Genomic DNA, 18,925 nt, shown 5'->3' with positions numbered 1-18,925 from the left:
ATGACTGGTGGCTATTTTGCAAATATTGCAAAGTTAAAGTATTCTCGTTTAGGAAGAGGACCAAGGAGACCTTTGATCCAGGAGCTCAAAGCAAAGCTATGCAGGAATCTTACGGTTTCTTCCTTCCCCCAACCCTGTCCATTCTGTGTACTCATAAGTACACACACTTCTACCGACTCGAAGACTATGCCTCTGTCCTTTTCCTCTTTCTGAACATCATGGATTCCATATAGATTTACTCAGAGAGTATCTTCATCCCATAAGTATGTAACGTTGGTCCTTTGAACTCCACTAAATTGTTACGATGTAGAAACGAAGGGTTCTTTGGTGTTGTGTTCATCAAATTCCTTTATTATCCTTTTTTAAAATTTATTTTTAACCAGAGGATAATGGCTTTACAATGTTGTGTTGGTTTCTGCCATACAACAACGTGAATCAGTTGTATGTATACAAAGAGCCCTTCCCTCTAGAGCCTCCCTTCAAACCCCCACCCACCCCTTTAGCTCCTCAGAGCCTGGAGCTGAGCTCCCTGACTTTTAAGGTACCTTGCCGCTAGCTATCTACTACATACATGGGAGTGTATATATGTCAACATTACTCTGGAACTAAGGATTCTTGTTCCTTTTTCTTATGCTCCATATAAAATACAGTCTTCAGAATTGAAAACCCCTTCCCCACAGTGTAGATGACAGATTACACGAAAATGGGGGAAAACCGATATAGAGTCTCTATGGTGGGACTTCTGCCCTTTGCAGTTTCACTTCCTGCAACAAGAACAATACACAAGATCCTGTGTGGAGACACATCTCCCTGTGGGCAACAGGTAGGTGTCCACCCCATGCCGAGGCCAGCTGGGGACCAGCCCTACTGGCGAGGGTCCCGCCACCTCCTCCAGGAGCGTTACCAGCAGACCTGGGGGCTCAGTAAAAGCTGCCCTTGGGGAGTGTGTCAGATAAGGTTCCTGTGTAATCTCCAGGCTGTGAACAAGTGAACAAGCCGCACGAAGTGTTTCCTCCACCTTGGATCTGATTTCTGCACACACAGCCGAGCGTGCCCACAGACCACCCACGTGCCGGCTGGCAGGAAGCGGCTGGGTACACCCCTGCCTGCATCAGCCTCGGCACAACTGTGCCCTGCGTGCTCTCTTGTTCGGATGTAAGAGGAGATTCAAGAGGAGAGAGCACTCGCCCACTTTGTGGCTGTTGACAGTCTGGTTGCGGGGGATTACACTCCTCTTCAGTGCTCTGTTGCCCAGCACGATTACATGGGGCTCTTCACATCATCCGCTTCACTGCTCTGCCGGGAACACTCTCTTCTCCCCTCCCTTCCTCTAATCCCAGTCTTCTAAGACACCCTGTCCAACCAGAGGCACAGACTCCAATCTCCACTGAAGCCTGAAAGCACTTGCTATCAGCCCTACATCACTCAGCACTTAGAAACTCTTGTCTGACTTTTCAGTCCGCCAGGCTTATCTGTCCCTGGGATTCTTCAGGCAAGAATACTGGAGTGGGTTGCCATGCCCTTCTCCAGAGAATCTTCCTGACCCAGAGATTCAATCTGCATCTCTTATGCCTCCTGCATTAGCAGGCTGGTTCTTTACCACTAGCACCACCCAGGAAGCTTAATGTTACGAGGGTGAAATAAAATAATGCCTTCAGAGTAGTTGGCACGGTGCTTAGCATATAAGAAACACAAGTTAAAAGCTGGCCATGGGGACCTTCCTGGTGATTCCGTGGTGGAGAATCTGCTTTCCGACACAGGGGATGTGGGTTCAATCGCTGATTGGAGGGCTTAGATCCCACGCACCTGGGAGCAACTAAAGCCCATGTGTTGTGACTCAGGACGCCTGTGTGCCTCAACTACTGAGCCTGCGTGCTCTGGAGCCCATGCTCTGCAACGAGAAGCCTGAGCATTGTAAGTAGAAGCCTGTGCACCACAGTGAAGACCCAGCGAAGCCAAAACTGAAAAACAGAGAAAGAAGCTAGCCATGATTACTATTCCCAAAAAAAGCACAGATTAAAAGAAAGTGGAAAACGTGCTATGTATAAATGCCCGTATTTATCATTCCTAGTTCCCTCATTGCTATTGTATCACTGTCATTTCAGGGGGGAACATAGCGTGATCACCCAGAACACAAGCTCAGGAGTTAGAGCACCTGAGTTCACAGCCTGCCCTCACCACAGTTAAGCTGTGTGCCCCGATGGGCACTGTTTAACTTCTCAGTGCTGGGTCAATGACACGCTCAGTGCGTTGGCCATTCAGGAAAAACGGCTTTTGGTAAATCTGCCTGCTTTCACTAGGAACGTTACGCGTGTGAGTTCAGTGCTTTCATTAGGAATGCTACACTAGGGAGTTTAGTTTGCTTTTATTTTTTTTTTTCTCTTACAGGCAACAGGGAGTTTTAATCCAGGGAGTAAAGCGATCAGATCCGTATTTTAGAAAACTTATTTGGCTAGATGTCTAGACAGAAAACTATAGGTGGACAAGTTTGGGTGTGGAAAGACCATGAGAAGATTAGCAATACTACAAGTGTAAGATAATGAATACAGGAGTAGAGAAATGGACAGTCTTGGTGACAGACTAAGTCTGGGAGATAAAGCAGAGGAAGTTTTTAGTGTTAATGATGAAAAGTTTTTTAGGCCCTTGGGTATATTGTGATGGCTTTAACATAGAACTGTTGTTTTTGTTCAGTTGCTAAGTCATGTCCGACTCTTTGTGACCCCATGAACTGCAGCATGCCAGGCCTCCCTGTCCTACACTATCTCCTAAACTCATGTCTGTTGAGTCAGCAATGCTATCCAACCATCTTGTCCTCTGTCACCCCCTTCTCCTCCTGCCTTCAATCTTTCCCAGCACCAGAGTCTTTTCCAATGAGTCAGCTCTTTGCATCAGGTGGCCAAAGTATTAGAGCTTCAGCTTCAGCATCAGTCCTTCCAATGAATATTCAGGGTTTAGAGTAGGCAAAAAAAGAACTTCAGATGTGTAGAAATAATGCGTTAGTGATGAGTCTGCCATTCTATAGGACACCTGAATGGATCTGTCTCTCTGGGGTGTAAAGTGGAATTCAGGAGGGATTTTGGGTGGGGATAGAAAAAGGCTGCCCATGTGATGGTTGAATCAACAGCAGTGGAAGAGATCTTTTTCCACAGAGAGCATGTCCAGAAGAACAGAGACTGAGAGCATGACCATGAGGATCACAGGGGTAGAAGAGGAAAAAATAAATCTTAGGGGAGTTCAAGAACCAGAAGAGAGTCGAGTTGTAGCACTCAGTGGAAGGAGAGTAGTTTTAGAAGTTAGAGAGAGTCAACAAAGCTGGGTGACAAAGAGAGGTCAGGGCAGATGAAGGCTTAAACACATCCACAGGATCTGACAAGCAGGAAAGCGCTGGCGACCTTGGTGAGAGCGCTTTCATGGAAAGAATGGCCTGGCTCCTGGGCTGGTACCTGGCACAGAGAAAGTACTCAACGGATATGAATAACAGAGTGCAAATTTAAACGGAAACTTCGGCAAAATGAGAAAGAAGACCATAAGCATACAAGAAAATGGTGGGTCAGCTACATCCAAAGTAGCGAGGCAATTCTCTCTTATTTACTATAAAACAAATGCCACGAGAACACAAGTCTGGTTTGTCCCGACACAACAATTCTTACCTGGAGAGACCAGTCCATACAAGTGACGACTCGATGCTTGGACCAATGCTCATCGTAGAACTGACGATTGAAAGAGAGGTTGGCTCCAGCCTGGACGTCCCTAGGAGGGTTTAAAGATCAAAGACAAATAAGATACTTCGAAATGGGGTTCTATCTCTACGGCTCATATTGAAAGGACAAAATGGCAAGAGCATACTCTGAAGCCAAAGCATCAATTTAGGGAGCAAACGCTGATCATAAATGACCACTAAAGGTGGTCTCCATCATGCAAAGCTCTCTCTTAACTGGCCCAGACGAGGTTTCCACATGTTGTTCCAAACCTGGTGTGAAATGTCAAATTTGTTTCAGGTTCCCATCTTGACCAGTTCTAAAGCATTCTCCTCCCCCTAAAAAGTTCTGCCTTGAAGCACAGTTTACAAGAAATCTGCCAGCATCATGGAAGCACAGCACACTGGGAGATTCTTTGACATCAGTGTCACCTTATCTGGCCTTAGACCAGAAGTGATACGCATGTTTCACTTTACCTATAATTTCTGGTTTACTGTAGCAGCTGCCTCCTTGTGCAATAGCAAGTGAAAAGTTCTACCCTGAGACAGGCCTGCTGGGGGGCGGGCGGGGTGAGGGATTCACCAAACATTGTAGATACTTAATACAGACCAAAATAGCATCTGGGTGGGGGAGGATTACACTTTGGCCAGTGTTTTTTTGGCTGATACTCAACTGGCTACAGACTATCGTCTGAAGAACTCTGCACTGATCCTACATTTGCTCCACAAGACTGTGTGTTTAAGTTGGGTCATACTTGTTCTGTGTCAGCAGTTACTGGATCCATGTTAAAAAGCTATCTAGACTCCTCAGGCTTCAGTTCAGGAATTCCTCCCCCCTCACCTTAGTTCTCCGTTCTTTCTTCTGTTCTATTGCCTTGCACCCTGCACCACTCGTCCGACTGGGTGACTTGATCTCTGGCTAGGTTTTCGGGTTCCGAGGAGCTGACTTATTATGACTTCTTTTCCCCTAGCTAACTCTTCCTCAGCTCCACCACTGCAAACTTAGACAAGTAAGTAAAGTGTCAGTCACTCAGTTGTGTCTGACTCTTTGCGACCCCACCGCTGTGGCCCGCCAGGCTCCTCTGTCCTCTGTCGATGCGATTTCCCAGGCAAGAATACTGGGGTAGGTTGCCGTTTCCTCCTCCAGGGGATCTTCCCGACCCAGGGATCAAACCCACGTCTTTTGCAGCTCCTGCATTGGCAGGCGGGTTCTTCACCACTAGCGCCACCTGGGAAGCCCCAAGAGGTACATACACCCAAGATAATACTGTGCCAGGCACCCAGAGGGAAGCAGGCTCAGAATATTAAATAATATTCTGAGTAAATACAGAGAGTAATGGCTTTTTAAAATTTAAAATATAACATGTATATTCAAAATACTGTCTCTTTGATATCGTCTATCAATACTATCAACTGCTAAGAACACTTTCAGAACTCCCTTCCGAACCTGTTTACATGGCCTTGAGCATCTTCAATGACGACAGGTTGGCCTTTGACAATGTATGTGAATTTTAGAAGTAGTAAACTGTCAGGTCTGATGAAAGCGGCAGGTGATCTCATCTTTTCATATTGGTCCTGGCCAAGAGAAACTGGTGGCTAAAAATCAGTTCTGTCTCTTTACAAAGCTCATAAAGTGCCTCCTCTTGTTCACGTGAGGATGGTTGACAATCCACATGTTGAAGTCACAGGGCAAGTTGTTTGGGGCCATGGTTTTATAGGCAAGTTCTCTTCATCTGTAAATATACCCCTGCACATGTGTTTCCTAAAGGCATGTATGCATAATCTTACGATATCAAAAGAGGAAAAGGTGGCCAGTCTGTTTGCTGTCTCGCACATCAGTTAAGGTTCTCCTGGATCTCATGTTTATTTTCCTCAGCTTCCTGTTTACTTAGACATCAAAACTAGATCTACTGGATAGAACGTAAATCTCCCCTTACTGCTTATAAGGATGTTTTCTCAGAGGACAAGGTACATGACTCTACCAGTCTCCATCACCTGGACTGTCCCCCAGATATCAAGTTCAAAAGCATTTCACCGAAACACATGATAATTACAGGGAAACTCTAAGCCAGAAATCATAACCAAAGCCCTCAGTCAGAGCTGTTCAGCAAGATCAGCTCTGGAATTTCAGTCTTCTGATTTGTCAGGCTTGCAACTTGTCTACTCAAAACATAAATGAGTTTAGAAGCAACAGATAACTTATCACAGTATTTTTTTTTAACTGCACACAAGAAACTAACCCGTCTTTTTCCTCTAATTCTCGACCACTGTAGTCAAAGAAGATATCGGAGTCTTCTGCCAGGGCTCTTTCAATTACCCGTATTGTCCGATCAAAAAAGATGAGAAACTCCTCTGAGTGAAGGATCTGCTGCTTTTCTTCCTCTGTCAGCTCCCTTGGAGGAGCTTTTTTATGTAAAAGAGATCATTGGGAAAGAAAAAAAAGGATAATTAAAACATTTCAAGAGGAATCTAACTTTTAAAAGACACTGCTTGCTTATCAAAAGAGAAATAGGACACAGTAAAATAAGCCACTGTTAATATTAACTCTAAATTACTCTTAAATTCACACCAAAGGTTTTTTGCAGATGTCTTCATTGCCAACTTTGCAAAAAGATGTCATATCTGGATTAATTACTATTTTGAAGAGTTGAAAAAATATTACAAATGAAGATGATTGTGTGTTTTAACAATCAGTTATGAATGTTACGTTCTTTTGAACTGAAGTTGAAAAACAGTTCAAATAGTACACAGTAGAGACATCTGTAAAACCATGTATATTAGATTGTAAAGCTATGGTTAAGCTGCACTTACCAAATAATTAAGATCTATAATACGATTCAGATAGCACCTTGCCTCTTTCTACTGATAAATTCATTTTATTTTAGATAGTTACTTGATATGATTGATAGACTGTTATATAAATTCCCCTCAAAAACTAAAGCATGTCCTTGTAAACCCAACTTTACCCAAGATATCTTCTGCTTTTAAACAAACACATGAAACAAATAAATTCTATAAGATACCTCACAATTGTTTTTATGCCTTACTTTTCTAGCATGATCAATCATATAAAACTAAATCTGAAGATACAAAATGAGGCTAAGAGAGACTAAATAACTAGCAGTATGTCACAGTGTCTGAAAGTCAGCTCAACTCAGAGTCAGGATTAGGTTACAGAAACTGTTCCTTCAGTAGCAAAGTTTACATAAACCTATAAACGAAGCATTAGGAACTGCCCCAGAATGAGAAATCCCTAAGGGCAGAAACTGTCAGCTGAAACTTAGTGGCTCTTCAGGAACTCCATTTCAACTTCCGTGCAAAGAGACTTCACTAAGTGTTTGATTATTCTTCCAGTAGGATCAGCAGCTCCTGAAGTTTAAACTTCAGGAGAGGGGAACTGCATTAAAACCAAGGGGTCCCTGGTGGAATCACTCACCCACAGGCTTTCCCAAACACTTCTACAACCACCCTCATGACTAGGACCAATGTTTACCTGGCTACATGGGCAGAGGAATCATTTAGGTGCAGTCATCTGCAGCATAAGGTTTTATGGAAGAGTTATCTGACTTGATTAATGGTATCTTGAAGCCAGTGCCCTGAGAAATCTGAACAAGGACCTACTGCATAGCACAGGGAACTATGCTCAATATTATGGAACAACCAAAATGGGCAAAAATTGGAAAAAGAATAGATACATTAAAAAAATGGGGAGACCAGTTGGGAAGATATGATAATAGTTCAGAAAAGAAACAATGGGGTGAAAGTAGGGATGAAAGTAGGGATGGAAAGAGAGCAGATTCTTGTATGATTTCTAAGAACTGGTGACCCACTGGATGAGAGAAATAAATACGGGGGAGGGAAGTCTTTTTGCAGAGCCATGGAGGTAGATCTCAAACTTGTAATGTTCAGAATGTCTCCCTCATTCTGGCTTGCCCTCCTCTGCCCCCAAATCAAAGTGAAAGAGGGTCTAGACAGACTCCAAAGTCTGTATTTGAACAAGAAATTTGAATGATTATGATGTAGCTGGTTCACACCTTATAAAATGCTCTCCAGGTGATGTTATAACAAAAACATGATTCATCCACTAAGCAGAAGGTAATCTCCAAACACAGTTCACCCCAGCAATTCTAAGAGGCAGAAGGATTTCTTCGTTGCCGAAATCTCCAGAGCCCCAAATAAGCTTTGTATACTCGGACTCTATAAGAATCTCCATCAACATCTGCTGAGAAATGCTACACAGACACTAGTTTGAGAAATAGTGAGTAGGCTGTATGTAAACCATAAATAACCAGAACTCTATAAAATCGACGTGGAATCCAAGAGCTACTATGCCATTTGCTAACTTGGATTCTTCAATCAGTGAAAGCTCTCTAAGCAGCAGTGCTATCTATAAAGTGAGGCAATGATACCTAAACTTCAAGTCAGCTTTAAGAGTTAAAAATAAACATACTAGCAAATAGTTGCGTGCATGCGAAATCGCTTCAGTTGCGTCCGACTCTTTGTGACCCTATGGACTGTAGTCCACCAGGCCCCTCTGTTCAAGGGATTCTCCAGGCAAGAATACTGGAGAAGGTTGCCATGCCCTCCTCCAGGGGATCTTCCCGACCCAGGGCTTGAACCTGTGTCTCCTGCAGCTTCTACACTGCAGGTGAATTCTTTACCGCTGAGCCACTGGGGAAGCTCAGCAAATAGTTGAACATTCAATAATTAGCTGTTGTTCAGCTGCTCTGTCATGTCTCTTTGCAACCCCATGGACTGCAGCACGCCAGGCTTCCCGGTCCTTCACTGCTTCCCAGAGTTCCCTCAAACCCATGTCCACTGAGTTGCTGATACCATCCAAACATCATCTTGCCCCGTATATAATGTGTGTACTTTCTGAAACACCCATAAATAATGCATGCAAAATTTTCACCCTTAAATAACTTCAAAAAAATTATTTTGGTGAAACTAGGAAAGGGGGAAATGCTAGGCTCCTTTTGTTTCCGTCGGCTGCTGCTGTCACTGTTCCATCACTGAGTCGTGTCCAGCTCTTCACGACCCATGGGCTGCAGCACGCCAGGCCTCCCTGCCCCCCACTGTCCCCCAGAGTCTGCCCAAGTTCACGTCCACTGAGTCGGTGATGCCATCCAACCATCTCATCCTCTGCTGCCCTCTTCTCCTTTTGCCTTCAATCTTTGGTCACTACTGTTACATAAATAAGCATCACTAAACTAGAATACTACAAGGTCAAAAAGAAGTTTTTTTTTAAAGCAAATGTAATTTTTAATGAGAAACATGTTGGCAAATTATGTGGTTATTCAAAACACGTTGGTAGGACAGAATTTCTTGGAGCAAATAAAGAGGGCATCTGTGAAAATGTTAATTTCTTGGAATGGCAAAATAGTGAAAGAATTTTTTCACAATGTTAGGTCACAGGTTGATAGCTACAGAATGAAATGAAAGGACACTGTGTATTACTTCAAGAAGAATGTTTTATTTTACAAAGCTTCATTTGACTTTAGTCACTGTTGATGAACGACTTGAAACACACTTGAAATTACACAGAGAAATAGGAATTTTCCCACTTTATTCCTATTTTTATATTTAAAAAATATCTATTTTATTCTGTTTATCTTTTTGAATTACTTTTATTCCACCTGTATCTTTCCCTACAGGTCCATTACTTTGAATAAAAAATAGTTTCTGTCTAATTTTCTGTAATTTTTTTTCTCTGTAGTTTATTGTCATTTTGATCTCAGCTTTCAAGGCATACAACTTCTTTTCTAAAAGAAACATAAACGGCTGATCAAAGTGTATTTGCAGAAGCCAAGTTCAGGTAACTGAAGCAGCAGCCTCTGCAGATAGTATGTTTGACAATACAATATTTGGGTTGAAAATAAATCGCTACAGAACAAAACAAAGAACACATTTTATATTATGCTTTGATGTCTAACAGAGATCAAATGACATGATTTGTTAGCATAAAATAATAGATGAGTACTTTTTAAAAGTCATAAACAATATTCAACTTAGGAGTTATGTAGAGCCATAGCTATGTTTGATAAAACCCCAAACCTCTCATATTTAAAAATCTTTAAATTGGCGTTTTACTACAATGTAATGAAAACATAATGGACTATCCAAGAACCACAACCAATATCAGTATTCAGGAGATAAAACCTCTCCAGACATTATATTTCACGAGAAGAAAATTAGTTGATTAATGGAGTCCACAAAATTTAAAATACAAGCATAAACTATTTGAACCAGAATAGTATGACTCTAGGATAGACCTCAAATTCTCCCTGAAATTTCTGTTTCTTCACTTCTTTCCTATCCCTGGAACCTAAAGAATTGTTTTCAACATCTTAACTGCATGAAAAGGTAGGAATTAATTTAACAGCAACAGGCATACCAGAGAAAAACAAGGACAACAGCAATGTTTGATTTTTCTTACAAGTTAAGCAGAAGGTGCTATTATAGCAGGCTTTGTTGTTTGTTTTTGCAACACGGAGTATTTCTGCCAAGAGCTAACAATATTTTATGCATTTAAAGTGATCTTGTTTAAGAAATAAAGACTCTTCAGGAAAATTAGAACATGTGGATATTACTTCCATATAATCCAAATAACAGGGCAAATTTCAAACTTAGCAAAATTTACCTGAACAGTTACATTTAGCTTGAATAAGAAGTATGAAAACAAGGCACTAGAGCCATGAAATTCAAAGTTTAGAAAACTGCCCAATTTCTATGAATTCATAGCCTGAAAAAATTAAAATTTAGTGTGAATTTTATTTTAGGGTCTATTTTTTATCCTTTTTATTACTAAAATCCTAATTTGTCTTGGTTTTGTATATGACAATGCTTTTTGTATGTGTTTCTCATATTGATCCTATCCTATCTGCTGTGCTTTCTTGAGTTTTCTTATTGACCTGAATGTGTATTTTTTCAGATTCTTTTTTATTTACTCTATTTACTACACACTATATTTTTTGATGTCTAGAGGTCCTCGGGGTTTTTTTTTTTTCCTCTGTAAAAATGTAAAATCCATAGTGAAATCCACAATTTTTATTGAATATTTTACAATCTCATTTTTAGGTCAAAAGTAATTTAAAAAATCTCCAGTTTAGAAATGCTTTTTTCAATGATGTAGCTTTAAACGTCAATGTAGAAATTACATCTTTTAAATAGTTTTCAAAAATATATCCAAAAGATTAAAAAATAAGTAAACCCACATAACTTAAATATTAAATCAGATTAAGAAGGCATAGTGGTTCTTAGAGAATTTTACAGTGAAATCAGTTCAAAAACAAGAGTAAGAAAACCCAAACTGAATAAAGAATGGTGCCCTTCTCTGAAGTTAATGTGAGGTTTATGAGTTAATGTTCAATTACGGGAGCTAAGTTTCTGATTCTGTTGCTTTAAATTTCTAAACATGAAAACACTAGGACACTCACATACCAAAATTTCCTAAAATTTGATTAAAAGCTAAAAAGGTACTTGCTGTTTTTCCCAACTCTGTTGTGAAAAAAAGAGTGGGAAGAATAATAAATTGAACCCACATTTCTTTGCTGTTTAATGCGTTTTGATGTCACATGGGCAAAAATGTCAAAAGCTAGTGAGGACGGATTTTTTTTTTTCCCATCTTCCCCTCAGCACTTTTTTTTTTTTTTTTAATTCCAAAAAAGGCCAGATTTCTCAAAAATGTGTTCCCTGGTTTGAAACCGTGTATGTCAAGTTTCAGCCCAGAGCAAATGTTTATGGCTAAGTAATAAATCCCTGAAATTCAGGGTTCCTATGGAAGTGCTGACACAGCCCTGCCTACCATGCAGCTGGGTGAATGGCGCCACGATCGTATCTGCTAGAGATTCTTTTAAAAGTGTGCAAAATACTATCTTGCTTTAGAAAAAAATAACCAGCAAGAGTTTGATGCCAACATAAACATGCTTTTAACCCATCATGTGCTAATGTGCAGAAAAGCCATTAATAGAAACTAAGACGCACAGCATGGCAGTAACAGGAAATGTACTTTCAAACTTCTCTTGGACTTTTAACAGGACTTTAATCAATTCCATAAAGCATGAGTAACAGTTAAAACTGGAGGGAGTGTTTGCTCAGAACTTAAGAAGGAGGTTGCAGTGCTTTGCCAGAGAAGACAATTTGGAGATTGGGGTTGGAGGGCAGTAGGGAATCTGTGCCAAGACACACAAAATATACCCTGGCTCCTTATCACCCAGTACATCTTAAGGATATTTTGCTAAAAAAAAAAAAAAAAAAAAAAGTAGTATTTTAGTAAACTCTGACTTATTTTGTCTCTTGCTACACCTGTGTTAATGATACTCTATTTACCAGCTTAAATATACACACATGTTCTTGAAAGTGAAAGTGTGGGTCACTCAGTTGTGTCCAACTCTTTGAGACCCATGGACTGTAGCTTCTTGACCATGGGATTCTCCAGGCAAGCAACTAGAGTGGGTATTCTCTTCTCCAGGGGATCTTCCCAGCCCAGGGACCGAATGTGGGGCTCCCACATTGCAGGCAGATTCTTTACCATCTGAGCCACCAGGGAAGCCTTTCCACATTCTTGGCAGGAGTTTAAATGTGAAATTGCTTCAATCAGATCCTTTTCCAATCTCAGAAAATGTAACTTGGGCCTTCTGTGAATGCCACTCTTAAAGATGCTGAATCTACTACCTGTCTACAGCCATACCCTAGAATTTGGCAGTAAAGAGCCACCTCACTCATGCCTGGGCAGGGTGGAGTGAGTCTGCATGAGCAGTACATACCCACTCTTACAAAGTCCCTGGGGACAACCATGTGTGCCAGAGTCACAGGCAAATGGAAATTTTAAAAATCAAATGAGTTTTCAGGAGGGAGGGGACATATGTACACCTATGGTTAACTCATGTTGATTTATGACAGAAAGCAAACCAATACAGTAAAGCAACCATCAATCAATTAAAAATAAATAAAAATAAAAATAAAATAAAATGAGCTTCTAATTAGACTTTTGTTGCTCTAAACTTGGGACACTTAGTAGGAAATATGCAAGAGTCCATTCTCACAGATACTCCATTTCTTAGTAAGAATGACAATCTCAAATTCTCTTTTTCTCCTTAGGCCGAAAATCTCAAAAAGCACACAAAATTAGATTTGTAAGCAAGCATCAGCTATAGCATTTCTTGCTTACCCCTTTCTATTCTTTTTACATTCTTGCTTTCTTGTGTTTTGAAATCCAGTGCTATTACAGGTGGAGGGCATCATGGGGACGTATACAGGCTTTGGCGCCAACTCTAAGCACAGGTCATGTACTTATACATTATGTATACAGAGTATGTTTTTAAACCTCTCTTTTCCTATTTCTCTATCTATACGATAGAGACAATAATAGTATTTGCTTCAAAAGGATGTTGCAAAGGGTGCATAACATCTTTGGAGTGTTAAGGAGACAGCCAAGCACCTAGTAAGCCTTACTAAATATGAGTCGTTGGTATCACCGGAGCAAATAGAGGCTGCTCCTGATCTGGGCAGAGCATGGAGAAGACATTTATAGCACAGTCAGTAGTAATGATTGGGCTTCCCAGGTGGCGCTAGTGGTAAAGGGTCTGCCTGACGCTGGTTCGATCCCTGGGTCAGGAAGATCCCCTGGAGGAGGGCATGGCAGCCCACTCCAGTATTCTTGCCTGGAGAATCCCGTGGACAGAGGAGCCTGGTGGGCTACAGTCCACATATGTCTGATTTGCATAGAATCAGACACAACTGAAGCGACTTAGCATGCATGCACCATAGTGACGATCATGGTTAATGTTTCTCTATAGCTCACATGGAGCCAACTAGGTAACATGTCAATTAATAACAAGTATCTTGTTTTACTGCTATTTAGTAATAATTTTACGGGAATCATGACTGGACTTGTTGCTGGAATTGTGGATGACTTGTATTTTATTTGCTTCTGTCAGTCAAAAACTAAAGGAACCCAGTTTATACTGCTACATGTAATGTACTGAACAATCCCAGAAAACCTTCCATACTGGAGGCATATGTTTAATTTTTACTTACCTCTACACCCCCTTATGTTGGTTACAAAAACAAAAATAATAAAACGATGACTCGATTTCTCTCCCACACCGTACCTTCCTTCACCTCCTGCTTTTTGTCTTCATTTTCCTGTTCTGAATCCTGGCCCCCTTTAGGTTCCACCATTTCCTCATCATCCTCATCCTCTGGAACAAAGAAAGAGAAAAATGCATTATATTCTTGCCTTCCAATCAAAATCTCTGGTGGCTAGTGGGAGGTAGGGGCAGAGGGTAAAGTTCTAATCACTCGGGGCAACTTCTAAGTAAATCAGTCCACGATGGATGCCCGAGATATGTGCTCATGAATATATGGATACATTATCTCCAGAAGGGGTCTCTTTGAAAGTCCCCCCACCACGCTGCTGAGAAACCGCTCTGAGTCAGCACCTGTTCCATCTATCCCCAGGCCCCCCCGCCACATGGGATGTCTTGGAATTGCATCTCTGACCTCTGAAGCTTCTTCGGAGATGGGCCAGGAACAGATCTTAAACTGTTTCCACCTGCGGCACATTCTCCACAGGGGACACCTGCTGTACAGACCACTCATTTCCAGTTTCATCCTCACCCCGTTGATTTGGTTTTGACCTACAGGAAAGGGTTAAATGCAGGTCTGACCCCAGGTCAGATGCCATCGGCAAGGAAACAACCGGGGTAGGCCCCCCAAAGTCATTGCCGTTGTCCTGGGAGAACAGAACTGACCTGAAATGGCATTTACACATTCAGAGCAACTCGCGCATTAATGTGCATTTAATGAGCGCTAACAAACGGTACTGGTCGGCCGCCACCAGATGTTCCAGTGCCCTTCCTGCCCTATGCAAATGTGCATCCCTTGTGTCTCTTCCCCCTAAAACTGCCTTTCTTGGAGACCCCTTCCACTGCAGAGTACTTGAAACCATCAGTCACAGGGTAGAGGGTGGGGGGATGAGAGAGAGTATCAAGACAAAGCCCAGCTTACAGGAATAAGACAATATAAAAAATCAAAACTTGCTTCTGTGTTTTTTAAATATATTACCTTCACTCTTCAGTATCATACTCACCATAGGTTACTGATTCTTTTGGTTCAAGTGGAATTTAAAAGAAATGCCTCCACTTCCTCCACACCCCCTCACTCACTCATATATTCATTCATTCAACAAATATTTGCAGACTTTCTATAAATTCAAAGCTCTGTGGAGAGTCCCATTTCCATCACAACAAATCCTGAAATTTATAACAACTCAAACTTTCAGCTCCAACCATTGAGAGAATGTATTATATAATGCATGTTTAAATGTAGCCTGAAACAAACAAGTGTAGCCTGAAAAGCAACTCCAAAAGTTCTGCTGTATTAAGCAAGTGATTTGTGGGGGGAATATCCATTTTAAGAATATGGATGTGTGAAGTACAGTATTACAATTTATATACTGGAAATATCTCATGCAAATTTTCAATAGAATACAGCAATCTATATGAATGTGTGTAGATTGTGGAACCACCCTCATTACTTTATAAGCTCACTATATACATATCAGAAAGAAAGTAAGATGCCTTTGAGGGAAACTGTCATTTATTATTAACACATTAATTACTAATATATTATCACTAACACATACCTGTGAGACAAAGACATTCACTTAAAATTTTGACAAGTACACTGTGTTACCCAGATATGTAGGCGAATAAACCTTTTAACATGTTAAACTATAAATAACACACCTAAATCTTTATATGTAAAGATATTACTGCTACCTATCTGTTAAAAATCAGCTTGGAAAGTCCTGAGCAAAATCTTCACCTTGACATGTTATATATTCCTGAGCCAAAGATCAAACACAAAGATCATAGCTTTTCTTCCAAGGCTCTAGCAGGAGGGAAGTTTCTCTTCTGGTAAACCTTGGATGGAGAGGCAGTTTTCAAAAGACCAATAAGTTGGGAAGTAGATCTATCTCTGAACCTGCTAGAGAACTTTATTTAAGTCCAATGGGTCCCGGAGCCATTCCCTGGAACTTAATAAATACAAGTAAAATACAACAGATATAAAGGTGCCAAATCCCATGTTATGAGTTGAATTGCATCCCCCCACCCCAAAATTATATGCTGACTTCCAAACCCCCAGGACCTCAGAATGTTGATCTGACTTGGAAATAGTGTCACTGCAGGTATATTAGTTAAGATGAAGTTGTGCCAGAGAAGTGAGGACACCGGATCCAGCACGACCAGTGTCTTCATAAACAAGGGGAGATTTAAACACAGAATCACATGCAGGGAGAACGCCACTGAAGATGAAGGCGAAGACTGGAGGGCTGCCTCTACAAGCCGAGAAGTGCCAAAGTCTGCCAGCAACCCGCAGAGACATGGAACAGATTCTCCCTCACAGTCGTCAGAACCAACTGGTCAACACCTTGATCTTGGAATTCTAGCTTCAAGAACTGCGAGACTTTCAATTTTTACTGTTTAAACTGCTCAGTTAATGGGACATTGTTATGGGAGCCCTAGCAAACTAATAAAGCCAGTAATATGCCTTAACTTCTATGGTTTTATAATCTAGTGAAGAGATAATGAGACACACAATTGTGGTTGTCAGTCACTAAGTCCTGTCTGACTCTTTGTGAGCCCATGAACTGCAGCACAGTAGGCTTCCCTGTCCTTCACCATCTCCCTGAGTTTGCTCAAACTCATGTCCACTGAGTCAGTGATACCATCCAACCATCTCATCCTCTGTCATCCCCTTCTCCTCTTGCCCTCAACCTTTCCAGCATCAGGGTCTTTTCCAATGAGTTAGCTTTTTGCATCAGGTAGCCAAAGTATTGGAGTTTCAGCTTCAGCGTCAGTCCTTCCAATGAATATTCAGGATTGATTTCCTTTAAGATGGACGGGTTGGATCTCCTTGCAGTCCAAGGGAGGTCTCAAGAGTCCTCTCCAACACCACAGTTCAAAAGCATCAATTCTTTGGCACTTGGCCTTCTTTATGGTCCAATTCTCACATTATGCATAACTACTGGAAAAACCATAGCAATGACTAGACAGATCTTTGTCAGCAAAGTGATGTCTCTGCTTTTGAACACTCTGTCTAGATTTATCATAGCTTTTCTTCCAAGGAGCAAGCATTTTTAATTTCATGGCTGCCGTCACCGTCTGCATTGATTTTGAAGCCCAAGAATATGAAAACCCACTGAAATGTTGTAAAGTGATTGGCCTCCAACTAATAAAATAATATTAAAAAAAAAAAAAAAAAAAGAATATGAAATCTGACACTGTTTCCACTTTCCCCCCATCTATTTGCACAATAATCACACCTACAGCAGTGATGAATGCTTTATTTGCATCATCTAATTTATATATCAGAACTTGGTACCACCAACCTAATTCAATAGATGAGCAGACAGAGTAATTGCCCCCCAAATCCTCCAACCATGTCAAGCTTCACGTTCTACCTGGTTCTATGTGTAATGGGGTCTCTGGTCTTTAACCATTAAGTGCACTGCCCCCCTACCCACAGCTGTCATGAAACAGAAATGTCAGGGGGAGACGCCTGAAGCCCAGAAGGTGTGCTGCCCAGCTGCAATGCAAGCAGGGGTGTGTGGAGGCTCCTGGAGGTGACCATCGCATGGAGAATGCTTTCAGTTTCCAGAGGTCACCACGCACAGCACACAGGGCATCTATATCAAGACCATCAGGGTGGAAGTTGCTCAGCTGTGTCCGACTCTTTGGGACCCCATGGACTGTAGCCCGCCAGGCTCCTCTGTCCATGGGATTCTCCAGACAAGAATACTGGAGTGGGTTGCCATTTCCTCCTCCAGGGGATCTTCCCAACCCATGTTATCCATCCACACTGTATTCTTACTTACCCTGTGGAACCCACTCTCCTGAGACCCGATTCAGCAATACTTATTACAAGCCTTGCTGTATTCCTTCAGACAGATAAGAGTCACAACCTGGGTGGTAACTGCATTTCAAGGCACGTAATCGGTCTGAGTCCAAGGTTGGGGTCTACCACTTGCGAGCCCCTCACTTAGCATAATTCATAGGAACTCTCTGAGGCCCTTTCCCTCATTTCGTGAATTGGGATAATAACCTTTCCTCAAAACACAAATTTATTATAAGACTAAAAGATAAAATTGTTGATGTGAAATTGCTTTTTAAACCACAAAGAGAGCTGCAAATACCCATCCAGAGAAATCTTCAAGCAAGTGCTGCCTAAGCTTGTATGTCAGCAAACACTGAGTGACCACTCACAGTGCTCATGTGCCAGGAGCAGGACAGGAACCCTCCCCCCAAAAAGTCTGTGCTCATGCCATGGTGCTCCCATGAATGAGCAGAAAGCAGCTGAAAGCAAATAATAAACAAAACACACACCGAGTCAGGTAACTAGGACAGAGACAGAGAATGCTGAAAAGGGGCATCAGGGGGCGCTGATCAGGGGAGGAAGAGGCTGGCCATACTGAGCAGAAACTTCAAGGTGTCCAGGACTGAGAAGTGAAGATTTCAGGGAAGTAAAACCAATAACCAATAGGTTCTTCCACCTCCCTCCATAGACCCAAAGGGGAGAACAACTCAAGTTCAAATTACTTTAGTCTTAGTTCCACTGAATATAGAAAAACAATCGTGCTTTTATTAGAATCACCTAGGTTTTTTTTTTTTTATTAAAAAGAGAATTATTATTATTTTTTTGAAAGCAATGGTCTTTTATGGGTGAATATTTTTCACACTACTTAAAGAGGTTTTAAAAAGCAAAGCAAAAGCAAGTCTTTTGTTTTAATTTTGGAGAACTACCTAGTCTTTACATTCACTTTTCTTAGTTCTTAAAATGAAGTCAGTTTCACCAAATGACTTTGCGCTAGACAGCTTTAAACAACATCAAGCTCCTATCTTTCACAGACACAAGGATTTTTAAACATCAACTCCTGAAAGAATTAAAAAGAAACATCATGACAGAAAGTGGCCACTTAGAGCTTTTTGGAAATATGTTATTCTATAAGGGCCTGGCTATAAAAAGGGGTAGGTTTGTAATAGAAGTGTGTTAGTTTATTTTTGAAGTAGGTGGGAAAACAGCAGGTTATCTAAACCTTTAAATAGAAAACAGTTCCCCAGAGAATATGTTTTCAATGAGTTTTTAAAAACCCCAACAAATATTTATCGTGTTTTTAATATGTGCAAAGTCCCATAATGAGATACGGTGAATAAAAGAAATAAT

General features: G+C 41.2%; 1 protein-coding gene across 1 annotated transcript in view; it reads right to left on the bottom strand.

The window, feature by feature from the left end:
* Nucleotides 1-18,925, bottom strand: part of DYNC1I1 (dynein cytoplasmic 1 intermediate chain 1) — a 328,507-nt gene that overhangs the window by 138,978 nt on the left and 170,604 nt on the right. Inside the window, exons 6-8 of the mRNA XM_065938794.1 lie at nucleotides 13,810-13,899; nucleotides 5,938-6,100; nucleotides 3,651-3,750 (exon numbers count right to left, since the gene is read on the bottom strand). Coding sequence (XP_065794866.1) covers nucleotides 3,651-3,750; nucleotides 5,938-6,100; nucleotides 13,810-13,899 — 353 coding nt within the window. The remainder of the gene's footprint in view (nucleotides 1-3,650; nucleotides 3,751-5,937; nucleotides 6,101-13,809; nucleotides 13,900-18,925) is intronic.

The sequence above is a fragment of the Muntiacus reevesi genome, chromosome 6 (assembly GCF_963930625.1).
Source record: "Muntiacus reevesi chromosome 6, mMunRee1.1, whole genome shotgun sequence".
NCBI lineage: Eukaryota > Metazoa > Chordata > Mammalia > Artiodactyla > Cervidae > Muntiacus > Muntiacus reevesi.
The sequence above is the reverse complement of the archived record's forward strand: the minus strand, read 5'-3'. Positions and strand labels throughout refer to the sequence as shown.